The following is a 13,965-nucleotide window of genomic DNA, read 5'->3' on the forward strand; positions in this document are numbered from 1 at the left end:
TTTTTTGAGGATGTGACAAGTAAAATGGATGAAAGGGAGCCAGTGGATGTAGTGTATCTAGACTTTCAGAAAGCCTTTGATAAGGTCTCACACAGGAGGTTGTTGAGCAAAATTAGAGCACATGGTATTGGGGGTGGAGTATTAACATGGATAGAGAATTGGTTGGCAGACAGGAAGCAAAGAGTAGGAATAAACGGGTCCTTTTCAGAATGGCAGGCAGTGGCGAGTGGAGTGCCGTAAGGCTCGGTGTTGGGGCCGCAACTATTTACAATATAAATGATTTGGATGATGGAATTAGAAGTAACACTAGCAAGTTTACACAAAGCTGGGTGGCAGTGTGAACTGCAAAGAGGATGTTAGGAGGTTGCAGGGTGACCTGGACAGGTTGAGTGAGTGGGCAGATGCGTGGCAGATGCAGTATAATATAGATAAATGTGAGGTTATCCACGTTGGTGGCAAAAACAAGGAGGCAGACTATTATCTCAATGGTGTCAGATTAGGTAAGAAGGCAGTGAAGGCCAATTCACTGGATGAATTTAAAAGAGAATTAGATAGTGCTCTAGGGGCTAGAGGAATCAAGGGGTATGGGTAGAAGGCAGGCACCTCAGTTTCTCACCTCAGTTTTAAATGACCTCCCCTTTATTCTAAGACTGTGGCCCCTGGTTCTGGACTCGCCCAACATTGGGAACATTTTTCCTGCATCTAGCTTGTCCAGTCCTTTCATAATTGTATATGTCTCTATAAGATCCCCTCTCATCCTTCTAAACTCCAGTGAATACAAGCCCAGTCTTTCCTCATATGACAGTCCCGCCATCCCAGGGATTAACCTGGTGAACCTACGCTGCACTGCCTCAATAGCAAGGATGTTTTTCCTCAAATTAGGGGATCAAAACTGCGCACAATACTCCAGGTGTGGTCTCACCAGGGCCCTGTACAACTGCGCACAATACTCCAGGTGTGGTCTCACCAGGGCCCTGTACAACTGCGCACAGTACTCCAGGTGTGGTCTCACCAGGGCCCTGTACAACTGCGCACAATACTCCAGGTGTGGTCTCACCAGGGCCCTGTACAACTGCGCACAATACTCCAGGTGTGGTCTCACCAGGGCCCTGTACAACTGCACACAGTACTCCAGGTGTGGTCTCACCAGGGCCCTGTACAACTGCACACAGTACTCCAGGTGTGGTCTCACCAGGGCCCTGTACAACTGCACACAGTACTCCAGGTGTGGTCTCACCAGGGCCTATTACTCTGACTTCACATTGGACGTATTTTAATTGTCATTTTCTGCTGCAAACATTGTGATTCCAACACTTATTCAGATGGGTAACTGAAGGGACCACAACTGTAGGGATGCAGAGAGGAGCGCAGCAACTTCAACAGACCAGAGACCACACACAAATGTGACCTTTACGACAGAGACTGTCACTCCCACATTGGTCTCTTCAGCCACAAGCCACGCTGCTCTAGCCGAGGTGTGGAGCAAGCAGCCAACTAGGATGCATCACCCATGGTCAGCCATGACCCAGGGGGTCTAAGAAGATGAGGGACCTCAATGATTGTAGTGGAAAATGACATTGAAATAGTAAAAACAGTAAGACAGAAATCCTGGCAGCCATTGAAAAAGATCACGAGACTTTGCCATTGTCTTCCCGTGGCTGATGGGGCTGCAGTAAACAATGAGCCCACGCTGTGATTGTCTCAGTGATTGTCACACAGGTTTGCAGAGTATTTGTGGCATGGCAACAATCATGGCAACCTCAGGCCTCTGATGTGGTTTATTCTCCATCCTATCCTATCCCCCCTGGTTAAATCCCTCCCCACCTACGTCCAAGACACCTCACACGCTCTCCGTCTCCTCAATAACTCCAGTTCCCAGCCCCCCACTCCCTCATCTTTACCATGGATGTCCAGTCACTCTACACTTCCATCCCCCACAAGGATGGTCTTGAAGCCCTCCGTTTCTACCTCGACCGCAGAACCAGCCAATCCCCATCTACCAACACTCTCCTCCACCTAGCAGAGCTGGTTCTTACCCTTAACAACTTCTCCTTATTAGAGTCACAGAGTGATACAGTGCGGAAACAGGCCCTTCAGCCCAACTTGCCTACACCGGCCAACATGTCCCAGCTACACTAGTCCCACCTGCCCGCGTTTGGTCTATTGATTTCACTAATTTCAAGTAACCCTTGCATTCCCTCTCTCTCCGTTCCCCTCCCCAGACTGGTGGTCCTGCTAGTTCGTATCCCCCTCATTATCACCTCCTCCACAGCCAGCAATGGACTGATGTGGGCTCTTTGGCTGTCTGTGCTGACTCTGACTTAGAGTCATAGAGTGATACAGTGTGGAAACAGGCCCTTCATAGAGTCACAGAGTGACACAGTGTGGAAACAGGCCCTTCATAGAGTCACAGAGTGACACAGTGTGGAAACAGGCCCTTCATAGAGTCACAGAGTGATACAGTGTGGAAACAGGCCCTTCATAGAGTCACAGAGTGACACAGTGTGGAAACAGGCCCTTCAGCCCAACTTGCCCACACCGGCCAACAATGTCCCAGCTACACTAGTCCCACCTGCACTTGGTCCATATCCCTCCAAACCTGTCCTATCCGTGTACCTGTCCAACTGTTTCTTAAACGATGGGATAGTGCCAGCCTCAACTACCTCCTCTGGCAGCTTGTTCCATACACCCGCCACCCTCTGTGTGAAAAGGTTACCCCTCAGATTCCTATTAAATCTTTTCTCCTTCACCTTGGACCTGTGTCCTCTGGTCCTCAATTCCCCTACTCTGGGAAAAAGACTGTGCATCTACCCGATCTATTCCTCTCATGACTTGTTCTATACCTTTTCATACCTCTAGTTTCCCTCTCCCTTGACTCTCAGTCTGAAGAAGGTTTCGGCCCAAAATGCCATCTATTCCTTCTCTCCAGAGATGCTGCCTGACCCGTTGAGTTACTCCAGCATTTTGTGTCTATCTTCGGTGTAAACCAGCATCTGCAGTTCCTTCCGACAGACTTTGGACTTCAGTTTTGTTCTCCACCAATATTAGGGGGTTTTATTTATTCAGCTTTTGTGCTGTTGTTGATGATATTTTCTACTGAGCACTAGGGTTTACAGACCTGTCATGCTGCTGCAACAAGAATGTCATTGTTCAGTGCGTTGTTGATATAAGAGGCATTATTCTTCTGTGCTCTAACTGTGCAGGTGGTCTGTTTGTTCTGCAGCGAGACCCTTATTGCCAACACTGCCACTACGACCCACGGTTAACAACGGAACTGTTCTGCCAAAGAAACCAAGCGGCTCACTGCGATCTCCATCCGGAACCAGCAAGGAGGTATCACCAGCAACCAAAAGGTACGGCTCAACGTCAACCCACAATGCAGCAGCTGCCACTTATAATCTTCATCATGCCCCCCTGGGCGGTCACGGTGGTGCAGCGGTAGAGTTGCTGCCTTACAGCGAATGCAGCGCCGGAGACCCGGGTTCCATCCCGACTACGGGTGCTGTCTGTACGGAGTTTGTACGTTCTCCCCGTGACCTGCGTGGGTTTTCTCCGAGATCTTCGGTTTCCTCCCACACTCCAAAGACGTACAGGTTTGTAGGTAAATTGGCTGGGCAAATGTAAAAATAATTGTCCCTAGTGGGTGTAGGATAGTGTTAGTGTGCGGGGATCGCTGGTCGGCGCGGACCCGGTGGGCCGATAGGGCCTGTTTCCGCGCTGTATCTAGGAAAACTGAGACTAAGTCCTTTCAAGGTTACCAAGTACATAGAAAAAGCTTGATCAAATCAAGGCTGGCTCAGTAGTGCAGCAATAGAGCTACTGCCTTACAGCACCAGGGCCCTAGTTTCGATCCTGACTGCAGGTGCTGTGCGTACGGAGTTTGTACGTTTTCACTGCGACCACGTGGGTTTTCCCTGGGTGCCCCGGTTTCCCACAAAACTCCAAAGACGTACAGGTTTGTAGGTTAATTGGCTTCAGTAAAATTATAAAATTGTCCCTAGTGTGTGTGTAGGATAGTGCGAGTGTGTGGGGATCGCTGGTCGGTACAGACTCAGTGGACCGAAGGGCCTGTTTCCGCGCTGTATCTCTAAAGTCTAAAATCTTACAACCCATTGACAAGTTCACAAATGTGGAGATTGGGTAAATGTGTTTTAGATAAATTCTGGTTTACACCAGAATTCTGAAGTACACCAATCAGCCAAAACATTATGACCTGATGAGCCAAAACATTATGCCCACCTGCCTAATATGCTGTTGGTCCTCCGTGTGCAGCTCCATACGCAGCAGGGTGCGATGCACTGTGTATTGTGACACATTCCTCCCGTGACCACCATTAACATTTTCTGTCACTTGTGCCACAGTCGACCTTCTGTCGCTTCGGACCAGACGGGCTTCGTTGCCCTCGCGCATCGATGAGCCTTGGGCGCCCAACACCCTGTCTGTCGCCGGTTTGTGGTTTGTCCCTCCTCGGACCACTGTCGGTAGGTACTCACCACTGCTGACCGGGAGCACCCCACAAGCCTTGCCGTTTCAGAGATGCTCTGACCCAGTCGTTTGGCCAGAACAATTTGGCCCTTGTCAAAGTCGCTCAGGTCTTTACTCCTGCCCATTTCTCCTGCATCCAACACATCAACTTCAAGAACTGACTGTTCACTTGCTGCCTAATATATCCCACCCCTTGACAGGTGCCATTGTAACAAGATAATCAATGTTATTCACTTCGCCGGTCATAATGTTTTGGCACAATGTCATTTTAATGACATTATATTTATACATGGTGAATATCTTTCCTTGAATAATTGAGTGAGTTTGTAAAGAGTGCAGGGATATTTAGGATGTTGGGTTGGAGTGGGTATACCTTGGTAGAACACCACATGTGATGGTGTCATACTCAATCAGCAACAGATTATACGTAATTTAAAAATGCCTTTAATCGTGCCGTAAAAGCCCTTTGCAAATCAAAATAAGCTGCTCAATGGATAAACACGTTTTCATTGACAGCTGGTGGAACAGGATTAAGAAGTAAAAGCTCTCCCAGATGGTCAAACAAATACTGTGTTGGTCAGTTGAAAAGTCACAAAACTGAGCTCCTACTTTTGACTTCATTTTCATCTCCTTTGTGCCCAGTGTTTTTTTTAAATTTCTGAGTCAAGGTTATGTTTCCTCTCATATAAACAGAATTCCCGGAATGGCAGGACTGTCATATGTTGAAAGACTGGAGCGACTTGGCTTGTATACACTGGAATTTAGAAGGATGAGAGGAGATCTTATCGAAACGTATAAGATTATTAAGGGGTTGGACACGTTAGAGGCAGGAAACATGTTCCCAATGTTGGGGGAAGTCTAGAACAAGGGGCCACAGTTTAAGAATAAGGGGTAGGCCATTTAGAACGGAGATGAGGAAAAACTTTTTCAGTCAGAGAGTTGTGAATCTGTGGAATTCTCTGCCTCAGAAGGCAGTGGAGGCCAATTCTCTGAATGTATTCAAGAGAGAGCTAGATAGAGCTCTTAAGGATAGCGGAGTCAGGGGGTATGGGGAGAAGGCAGGAACGGGGTACTGATTGAGAATGATCAGCCATGATCACATTGAATGGCGGTGCTGGCTTGAAGGGCCGAATGGCCTCCTCCTGCACCTATTGTCTATTGTCTAATGTGCAGGAAGGAACTGCAGATGCTGGTTTACACCGAAGATAGAAACAAAATGCTGGAGTAACTCAGCGGGTCAGGCAGCGTCTCTGGAGAGAAGGAATGGGTGACGTTTCGGGTCTGAAGAAGGGTGTGGATCCGAGACGTCACCCATTCCTTCTCTCCAGAGACGCTGCCTGACCCGCTGAGTTACTCCAGCATTTTGTGTCTATTTCCTGTCATGTAAATGGACCCATCATGAAGGGATATCTTTAATTATTATAGATATTAGAGATGTCACATTATCTTGTATCTGACATTTACATTCTATTCATTTCCATCATTGTATCGGATACATTGTACCTGATGTTGGCATTTAAAATGAAGGCAACTGCTGTTTTTCCATACATTAACTGATCAGATGAGGAGGTTTGTAGGAATCTGTGATTAAATTCCTCACCTCTTAAGGTGACAAGGTAAAGATTTAACATTAAAGGCGAGAGGTGGAAATGATTTAATAGGAAAATTTAATATGTAGAGTTGATGCACACAGTCTCTTGCCCAGAGTAGGGGAATCGAGGACCAGAGGACATAGGTTTAAGGTGAAGGGGAAAAGATTTAATAGGAATCTGAGGGGTAACATTTTCACACAGAGGCTGGTGGGTGTATGGAACAAGCTGCCAGAGAAGGTAGTTGAGGCTGGGACTATAACAACTTTTAAAAGACATATGAAGAGCTACATGCCACCTTTCCCAAATGGGAGCTGTCAATAAATGCTGGCCTTGCCAGCAATGGTCCCAGTATAGAGTCATAGAGGAAGCAGGCCCTTCATAGAGTCACAGAGTGATACAGTGTGGAAACAGGCCCTTCATAGAGTCACAGAGTGATACAGTGTGGAAACAGGCCCTTCATAGAGTCACAGAGTGATACAGTGTGGAAACAGGCCCTTCGGCTCAACTCGCCCACACCGGCCAACAATGTCCCAGCTACCCTAGTCCCACCTGCCTGCGCTTGGTCCATATCCCTCCAAACCCGTCCTATCCATGCACCTGTCCAACTGTTTCTTAAACGATGGAATAGTCCCAGCCTCAACTACCTCCTCTGGCAGCTTGTTCCATACACCCACCACCCTCTGTGTGAAAACGTTACCCCTCGGATTCCTATTAAATCTTTTCCCCTTCACCTTGAACCTAGGTCCTCTGGTCCTCGATTCCCCTACTCTGGGTAAAAGACACTGTGCATCTACCCGATCTATTCCTCGCATGATTTTGTACACCTCTATAAGATCTCCCCTCATCCTCCTGCGCTCCATGGAATAGAGACCCAGCCTGCTCAACCTCTCCCTATAGCTCACACCCTCTAGTCCTGGCAACATCCTCGTAAATCTTTTCTGAACCCTTTCAAGCTTGACAATATCTTTCCTATAACATGGTGCCCAGGGTACATAAATATGGAATGAGGATGTTGAATAGAAACTTTGAAAATTCAAGGCGGTTCATAGAGTATAATAACAGAAACTATATCTGTTGATAGGAAGGTAAGGAAACTAAGGATAGAAATGTAAGATAATAGTAAAAATAACCAGAGTGAGCTTCAGCAGTGATAAGCGTCACGGTGGCGCAGCGGTAGAGTTGCTGCCTTACAGCGAATGCAGCGCCGGAGACTCAGGTTCGATCCTGACTACGGGCGCCATCTGTACGGAGTTTGTACGTTCTCCCCGTGACCTGCGTGGGTTTTCTCCGAGATCTTCGGTTTCCTCCCACACTCCAAAGACGTACAGGTTTGTAGGTTAATTGGCTGGGCAAATGTAAAAATTGTCCCTGGTGGGTGTAGGATAGTGTTAATGTGCGGGGATCGCTGGGCGGCGCGGACCCGGTGGGCCGAAGGGCCTGTTTCTGGGCTGTATCTCTAAATCTAAATCTAAAAATGTATTAAAATTAACTCATTAAATTTTCAGTAACTTCTACAAAGACCATCCTCTCCAATTTCCCTCCCCTTCCCCCCCACTCTCTACCCCCCATCCTCCACTGAACCAGTTCCACAGTTCACAATTACTTAAGGCCCACACCACCTTCTATCCAACTAAGGTCATAAATGATAGGAGCAGAATTAGGCCATTCGGCCCATCAAGTCTACTCTGCCGTTCAATCATGGCTGATCTAACTCTCCCTCCTAACCCCATTCTCCTGCCTGACACCTGTACTAATCATGAATCTATCTATCCCTGCCTTAAAAATATCCACTGACGTGGCCTCCACAGCCCTCTGTGGTAAAGAATTCCATAGATTCACCACCTCATACAAAATAAGTTTCCCCTCCTCTCCTTCCTAAAGGAAAGTCCTTTAAAGAGGGGGCGTGGCTGTGTTCTGCAGCTGTGGCTCACCGGCAGTCTCTCTGTCTTTTTTTTTGTTTTTGTCTTTGTTATCGTTTATTTTTAACTCTGTATATGTGGGGGGTGGGGGGTGGGGGGGTGTGTGTGGGGGGGGGGGGGGGTGTGTGGGGTGGGGGGGTGGGGGAAACCTTTATTTCTAATCTCCTCACCGGAGATGCGACCTTTATCGTGTCGTATCTCCGTTCGCGCTACGGCCTAACACCGTGGAGTCGGCGGCCTCCAGCTGGGATCGACCTTGAAGACTCCGGTCGCAGGGCCTGGACTTACCATCTCGGAGGCTTCGGCCGTGGGCCCTGCAGACCGCAACATCTGGAGCTCGCAGGTCCCTGGCTGGCGACCGGCTTTCGGGAACTCCAGCCGTAGCAGCTTCGACCGCCCCAAAGCGCGAGGTTTGATCGACCCGCTCGCAGGCTCTTCATCGCCCTGCGTGGCTCGGCCGCAGCACTTTCCATCGCCCGGTGGGGGCTCAGGACTTTCATCGCCCTGCGTGGCCTGGCCGCGGCACTTTCCATCGCCCGGTGGGGGCTCAGGACCTTCATCGGCCTGCTCGGCTCTGCCCTGGGACTTTCCATCGCCCGGTGGGGGCTTCAAAAGTCGGGAGCCTCGATCGCCTCGTGGCACCACGGGAGAAGGATGAGGAGGAGATAAGACTTTTCTTTGCCTTCCATCACAGTGAGGGTGTGCCTGGAGCAATCACTGTGATGGCTGTTTGTGTTAAAATTGTAATTGTGTGTCTTGTGTTCTTTATTGTCTACTGCCGGACCCTGACGTGAGAGGACGCTGGCGCTATTTGTTCGCCGCTTCTCTGTCAGGATAGTTTGTCTGTTTGTTTTTATGTCTTGACTGTTTTTGTAAAGCGTCTTCGAGCATTTGGAAAAGCGCTATAAAAAATAAATGTTTATTATTATTATTATATTAATTCTGAGGCTATGACCTCTGGTCCTAGACTCTCCCACTAGTAGAAACATCCTCACCACATCCTATCATCGTACTATCAGAGAACCTCCTCGCCTAAAGTCATCTGTTGCCGACCCCGATTTCTCCAGTTTTTATTCCCACTCTCCCTACCACAATCCGTCTGAGGAAGAGTCCCGACCTGAACGTCACCTATCCATGTTGTCCAGAGATGCTGCCTGACCCACTGAGTTACTCCAGCACTCTGTGAAACGTCACCTATCCATGTTCTCCAGAGATGCTGCCTGACCCGCTGAGTTACTCCAGCACTCTGTGTTTTTTTGGTCATGCATGCTCATGAACATGCTGCGATTTTTGTCATTGCTGTATTTACCAAACTTCAATTTCATTTCATTTGTGCACAGTTGTCTTAGCTCACCGAGAATGTGTATATTTCACTATACTACAGTCAAGAGTATTTTATTGTCATATGTTCCAGATAGTTCAATGAAATTCTTACTTGCAGCAGCACTACCGAATATGTAATTTAGACTAAGGCTGTGTGTAGGAAGGAAATGCAGAGGCTGGTTTAAACTGAAGATAGACACAGAGTGCTGGAGTAACTCAGCAGGTCAGGCAGCATCTCTGGAGAACATGGCACGGTAGCGCAGCGGTAGAGTTGCTGCTTTACAGCGAATGCAGCGCCGGAGACTCAGGTTCGATCCTGACTACGGGTGCTGCACTGTAAGGAGTTTGTACGTTCTCCCCGTGACCTGCGTGGGTTTTCTCCGAGATCTTCGGTTTCCTCCCACACTCCAAAGACGTACAGGTATGTAGGTTAATTGGCTGGGTAAATGTAAAAAATTGTCCCTAGTGGGTGTAGGATAGTGTTAATGTACGGGGATCGCTGGGCGGCACGGACTTGGTGGGCCGAAAAGGCCTGTTTCCGGCTGTATATATATGATATGATATGATATGATATGATATGATATGATATGATATGATATGATATGATATGGATAGGTGACGTTTCACAGAGTGCTGGAGTAACTCAGCGGGACAGGTAACATCTCTGGAGAGAAGGAACGGGTGACGTTTGGGGTTGAGACTTCTTAAAACGAAGAAGTTTTAGGATTTAAGAATCCTAAAACTTCTCAGGGTTTAATCAACCCTAACCCTAATTATAAATAATTAAGTTATATTTATTTATATTAGCATTTAAGGCTAATGCTTTGAATATTTTCATTGTCATTTTTTTAATAGCTATCATTTTGGAACATTTATGATCTATTGATCTGAATAGCTTACTGTACCTTTTCATTAGATTTTATTTCTTTTTATTATCTACATATTGTTCACTTTTCTTCTCTTTCCATTCTGCGATTCATTTCTGGATGTAGCAGTCAAGGGTGGCTGACTAGTTTATCTCAACTGAATAAAACTACTAAAAGGTGAGGTTACCTTGGAATCAGTTAAAATGGACGTTTGTGCAGTGCATTCAGTTTAGATTAATTTAGCTTATTGTTGTCATGTGTACAGTGGTACAGGTGCACTGAAAGCATTTTATCGGAACGCATCACAGCCTGGTTTGGGAACAGCTCCATCCAAGACCGCAAGAAAGTGCAGTGAATTGTGGACGCAGCCCAGACCATCACACAAACCAACCTCCCTTCCATTGACTCCATTTATACCTCACGCTGCCTCGGCAAGACCAGCAGCATAATCAAGGACCAGTCGCACCCTGGCCACTCCCACTTCTCCCCTCTCCCATCAGGCAAAAGGTACAGAAGTGTGAAAACACACACCACTAGATTCAGGGACAGTTTCTTCCCAGCTGTTATCAGGCAACTGAACCATCCTACCACAACCAGAGAGCAGTGCTGAACTACTATCTACCTCACTGGAGACCCTCGGACTATCCTTGATTGGACTTTGCTGGCTTTACCTTGCACTAAACGTTATTCCCTTATCATGTATTTGTACACTGTGAACAGCTCGATTGTAATCATGTATTGTCTCTCCACTGACTGGTTAGCACGCAACAAAAGGTTTTCACTGTACCTCGGTACACGTGACAATAAACTAAACTAAACTAAACATGATTGTAGTAAAGCCTGGCATGGAGTACAGTGCACAGATTCACCCCGCATGCATTTGTCCATTTCCATATTTCCCAGCCTCCTTATCCTTACCAACTGCAGCAGTTACATAAAGAGCTGGAAAGAGCCAAACAACGTGAATGCTGTTTATTTCCTCAGAATTAAAGGAACGTCCTTTAATTCTGAGGCTATGACCTCTAGTGCAAGACTCTCCAAATCCACTCTATCCAAGCCTTTCACTATTCTGTATGTTTTAATAGACAATATAGACAATAGACAATAGGTGCAGGAGGAGGCCATTCGGCCCTTCGAGCCAGCACCGCCATTCAATGTGATCATGGCTGATCATTCTCAATCAGTACCCCGTTCCTGCCTTCTCCCCATACCCCCTGACTCCGCTATCCTTAAGAGCTCTATCTAGCTCTCTCTTGAATGCATTCAGAGAATTGGCCTCCACTGCCTTCTGAGGCAGAGAATTCCACAGATTCACAACTCTCTGACTGAAAAAGTTTTTCCTCATCTCAGTTCTAAATGGCCTACCCCTTATTCTTAAACTGTGGCCCCTTGTTCTGGACTCCCCCAACATTGGGAACATGTTTCCTGCCTCTAACGTGTCGAACCCCTTAATAATCTTATATGTTTCGATAAGATCTCCTCTCATCCTTCTAAATTCCAGTGCATACAAGCCTAGTCGCTCCAGTTTCAATGAGGTCCCCCCTCATCCTCTAACCTCCAGTGAGTACAGGCCCAGTGCTGACAAACGCTCATCATATGTTAACCCACTCATTCCTGGGATCATTCTTGTAAACCTCCTCTGGACCCTCTCCAGAGCCAGCACATCCTTCCTCAGATATGGGGCCCAAAACTGCTCACGTCCAAAGTAGTTCAAGTCTAAAGACAAGGGATTTCTTTATTTTCTTCCGTTCAGGAAAAGTCTGCTGTTATTTCTACTCTGATGCTTTTATTCTTCATTTGGATAATCCCATTCCTCATATGGTCGTAATGTTCCAAAAGAATAGGTCTCAACAGTTTAAGGTTATTATATGTTATTGGTTTTACAACATTTTATTGTAGTTTTGATTTTTCAACTGAATATATTTCAAGATAATTCTGACAAGAATCGATATTTTGCATTGTTGTGCCACGTTCGATAAGCATTAAGTTACTTTATTACACTTGACATCTGATATCATAAAACAGGAGAGATTACTCTAACATTGAATGAACCTAATCATCTTTTTGCGTTGTCCAAATCTCCAGAAATGAAACCCATCGATTTACCGATAAACAACTAAGAAATATAGTAGCTGGAATATTTCACTTACTTGGGAAGGCAGTGGTGCAGCGGTAGAGTTGCTGCCTTACAGCGCCAGAGACCCAGGTTCAATCCTGACTACGGGTGTTGTCTGTACGGAGTTTGCACGTTCTCCCTCTGACCACGTGGGTTTTCTCCGGGTGCTCTGGCTTCCTGCCACATAGAAACATAGACAATAGGTGCAGGAGTAGGCCATTTGGCCCTTCGATCCTGCACCGCCATTTAATATGATCATGGCTGATCATCCAACTCAGTATCCCGTACCTGCCTTCTTTCCATACCCCCTGATTCCTTTAGCCACAAGGGCCACATGTAACTCCCTCTTAAATATAACCAATGAACTGGCCTCAACTACCTTCTGTGGCAGAGAATTCCACAGATTCACCACTCTCTGTGTGAAAAAAAACGTTCTCATCTCGGTCCTAAAAGACTTCCCCCTTACCCTTAAACTATCCACACTCCAAAGACGTGCAAGTTTGTAGGTCAATTGGCTTTGGTAAAATTGTAAATTGTTCCAAGTGTGTAGGATAGTGCTAGTGTGCGGGGATCGCTGGTCGGTGTGGACTCGGTGGGCTGAAGGGCCTGTTTCCGCGCTGTATAATCGAAGCGTAGATTGAAAAGTAGAATCCTTTTGTCGCACACCTTCTGTCTTTTCAGTTCTGGCCACAGTCCAACCAACTGCCTATCAAAAAAACCCTTGCAAATTGTGAAGCTAGAGGAAGGATTGTAGGCGGAGGGGGAGGGGAGAGATAGATGCCGGTCCAGGTGAGGTACAGAGGAGGGAAATGGGGAGGAGAACGAGGGAGGGGGTCATGTAGGGGAAGAAGAGAGGGTGAGGGTTATGTAGTTACATACATTCGGAGAGTTCAGTGATCAAACAATTGCTGTTTCTGTAAGCTCCAGATTTGGAAATATCTGAGAATATTACTCTCTCTGCTGCGGCAACCTTTACAAAATCTCCTTCCACCATCTTCCACCACCCCCTTCAACTCTCAAAGTTGGCAATGGCAACAATGGCGCCATCTCAAACACCTTTGTTTCTCCAGTTTGATCCTGACACCAATTGTTTTGATCAACAATTGCTTCAGTATTTTGACTTCAGTTCAGGTTCTGTCTGATCACACCTCCAGGGACTTTTCAGATGTAAAGTCATGTAGAGGTCAGATCAGGTAAGGCTGCCCAATTTCCTTCCCTGAAGAATATCAGTGAATCGAATCATATATTTGTTGATAGCCCAGTAGTTTTAATGCTTGCAACGTTCAGCTTTGTGAATTTAAATTCCAGAGTTGCTGTGGTAGATTCAGAGAAGTCTCTCAATCAATAATCTCAATTTCTGAATACTAGTCCAATAATTGTAGTTTAGTTTAGAGATACAGCGCGGAAACAGGCCCTTCGGCCCACCGGGTCCACAATGACCAGCGATCCCCGCACACTAACACTATCCTACACACACTCAGGACAATTTAAATTTATACCAAGGCAATTAACCTACATACCTGCACGTCTTTGGAGTGTGGGAGGAAACTGAAGATCTCTGAGAAAACCCACGCAGGTCACGGGGAGAAGGTACAAACTCCGTACAGACAGCACCGGTAGTCAGGATTGAACCCGGGTCACCGACGCTGTGAGGCAGCAACTCT

The 13,965-nt window shown here is 46.8% G+C and overlaps 1 protein-coding gene across 1 annotated transcript in view; it reads left to right on the plus strand.

Moving 5' to 3' along the window:
• LOC144597716 (echinoderm microtubule-associated protein-like 1) overlaps positions 1 to 13,965 on the plus strand; it is a 253,761-nt gene that overhangs the window by 183,877 nt on the left and 55,919 nt on the right. Inside the window, exons 4-5 of the mRNA XM_078407248.1 lie at positions 3,224 to 3,353; positions 10,312 to 10,362. Of these exons, the coding sequence (XP_078263374.1) occupies positions 3,224 to 3,353; positions 10,312 to 10,362 (181 nt within the window). The remainder of the gene's footprint in view (positions 1 to 3,223; positions 3,354 to 10,311; positions 10,363 to 13,965) is intronic.

This window comes from Rhinoraja longicauda, chromosome 10 (assembly GCF_053455715.1).
Source record: "Rhinoraja longicauda isolate Sanriku21f chromosome 10, sRhiLon1.1, whole genome shotgun sequence".
NCBI classification, from domain to species: domain Eukaryota; kingdom Metazoa; phylum Chordata; class Chondrichthyes; order Rajiformes; family Arhynchobatidae; genus Rhinoraja; species Rhinoraja longicauda.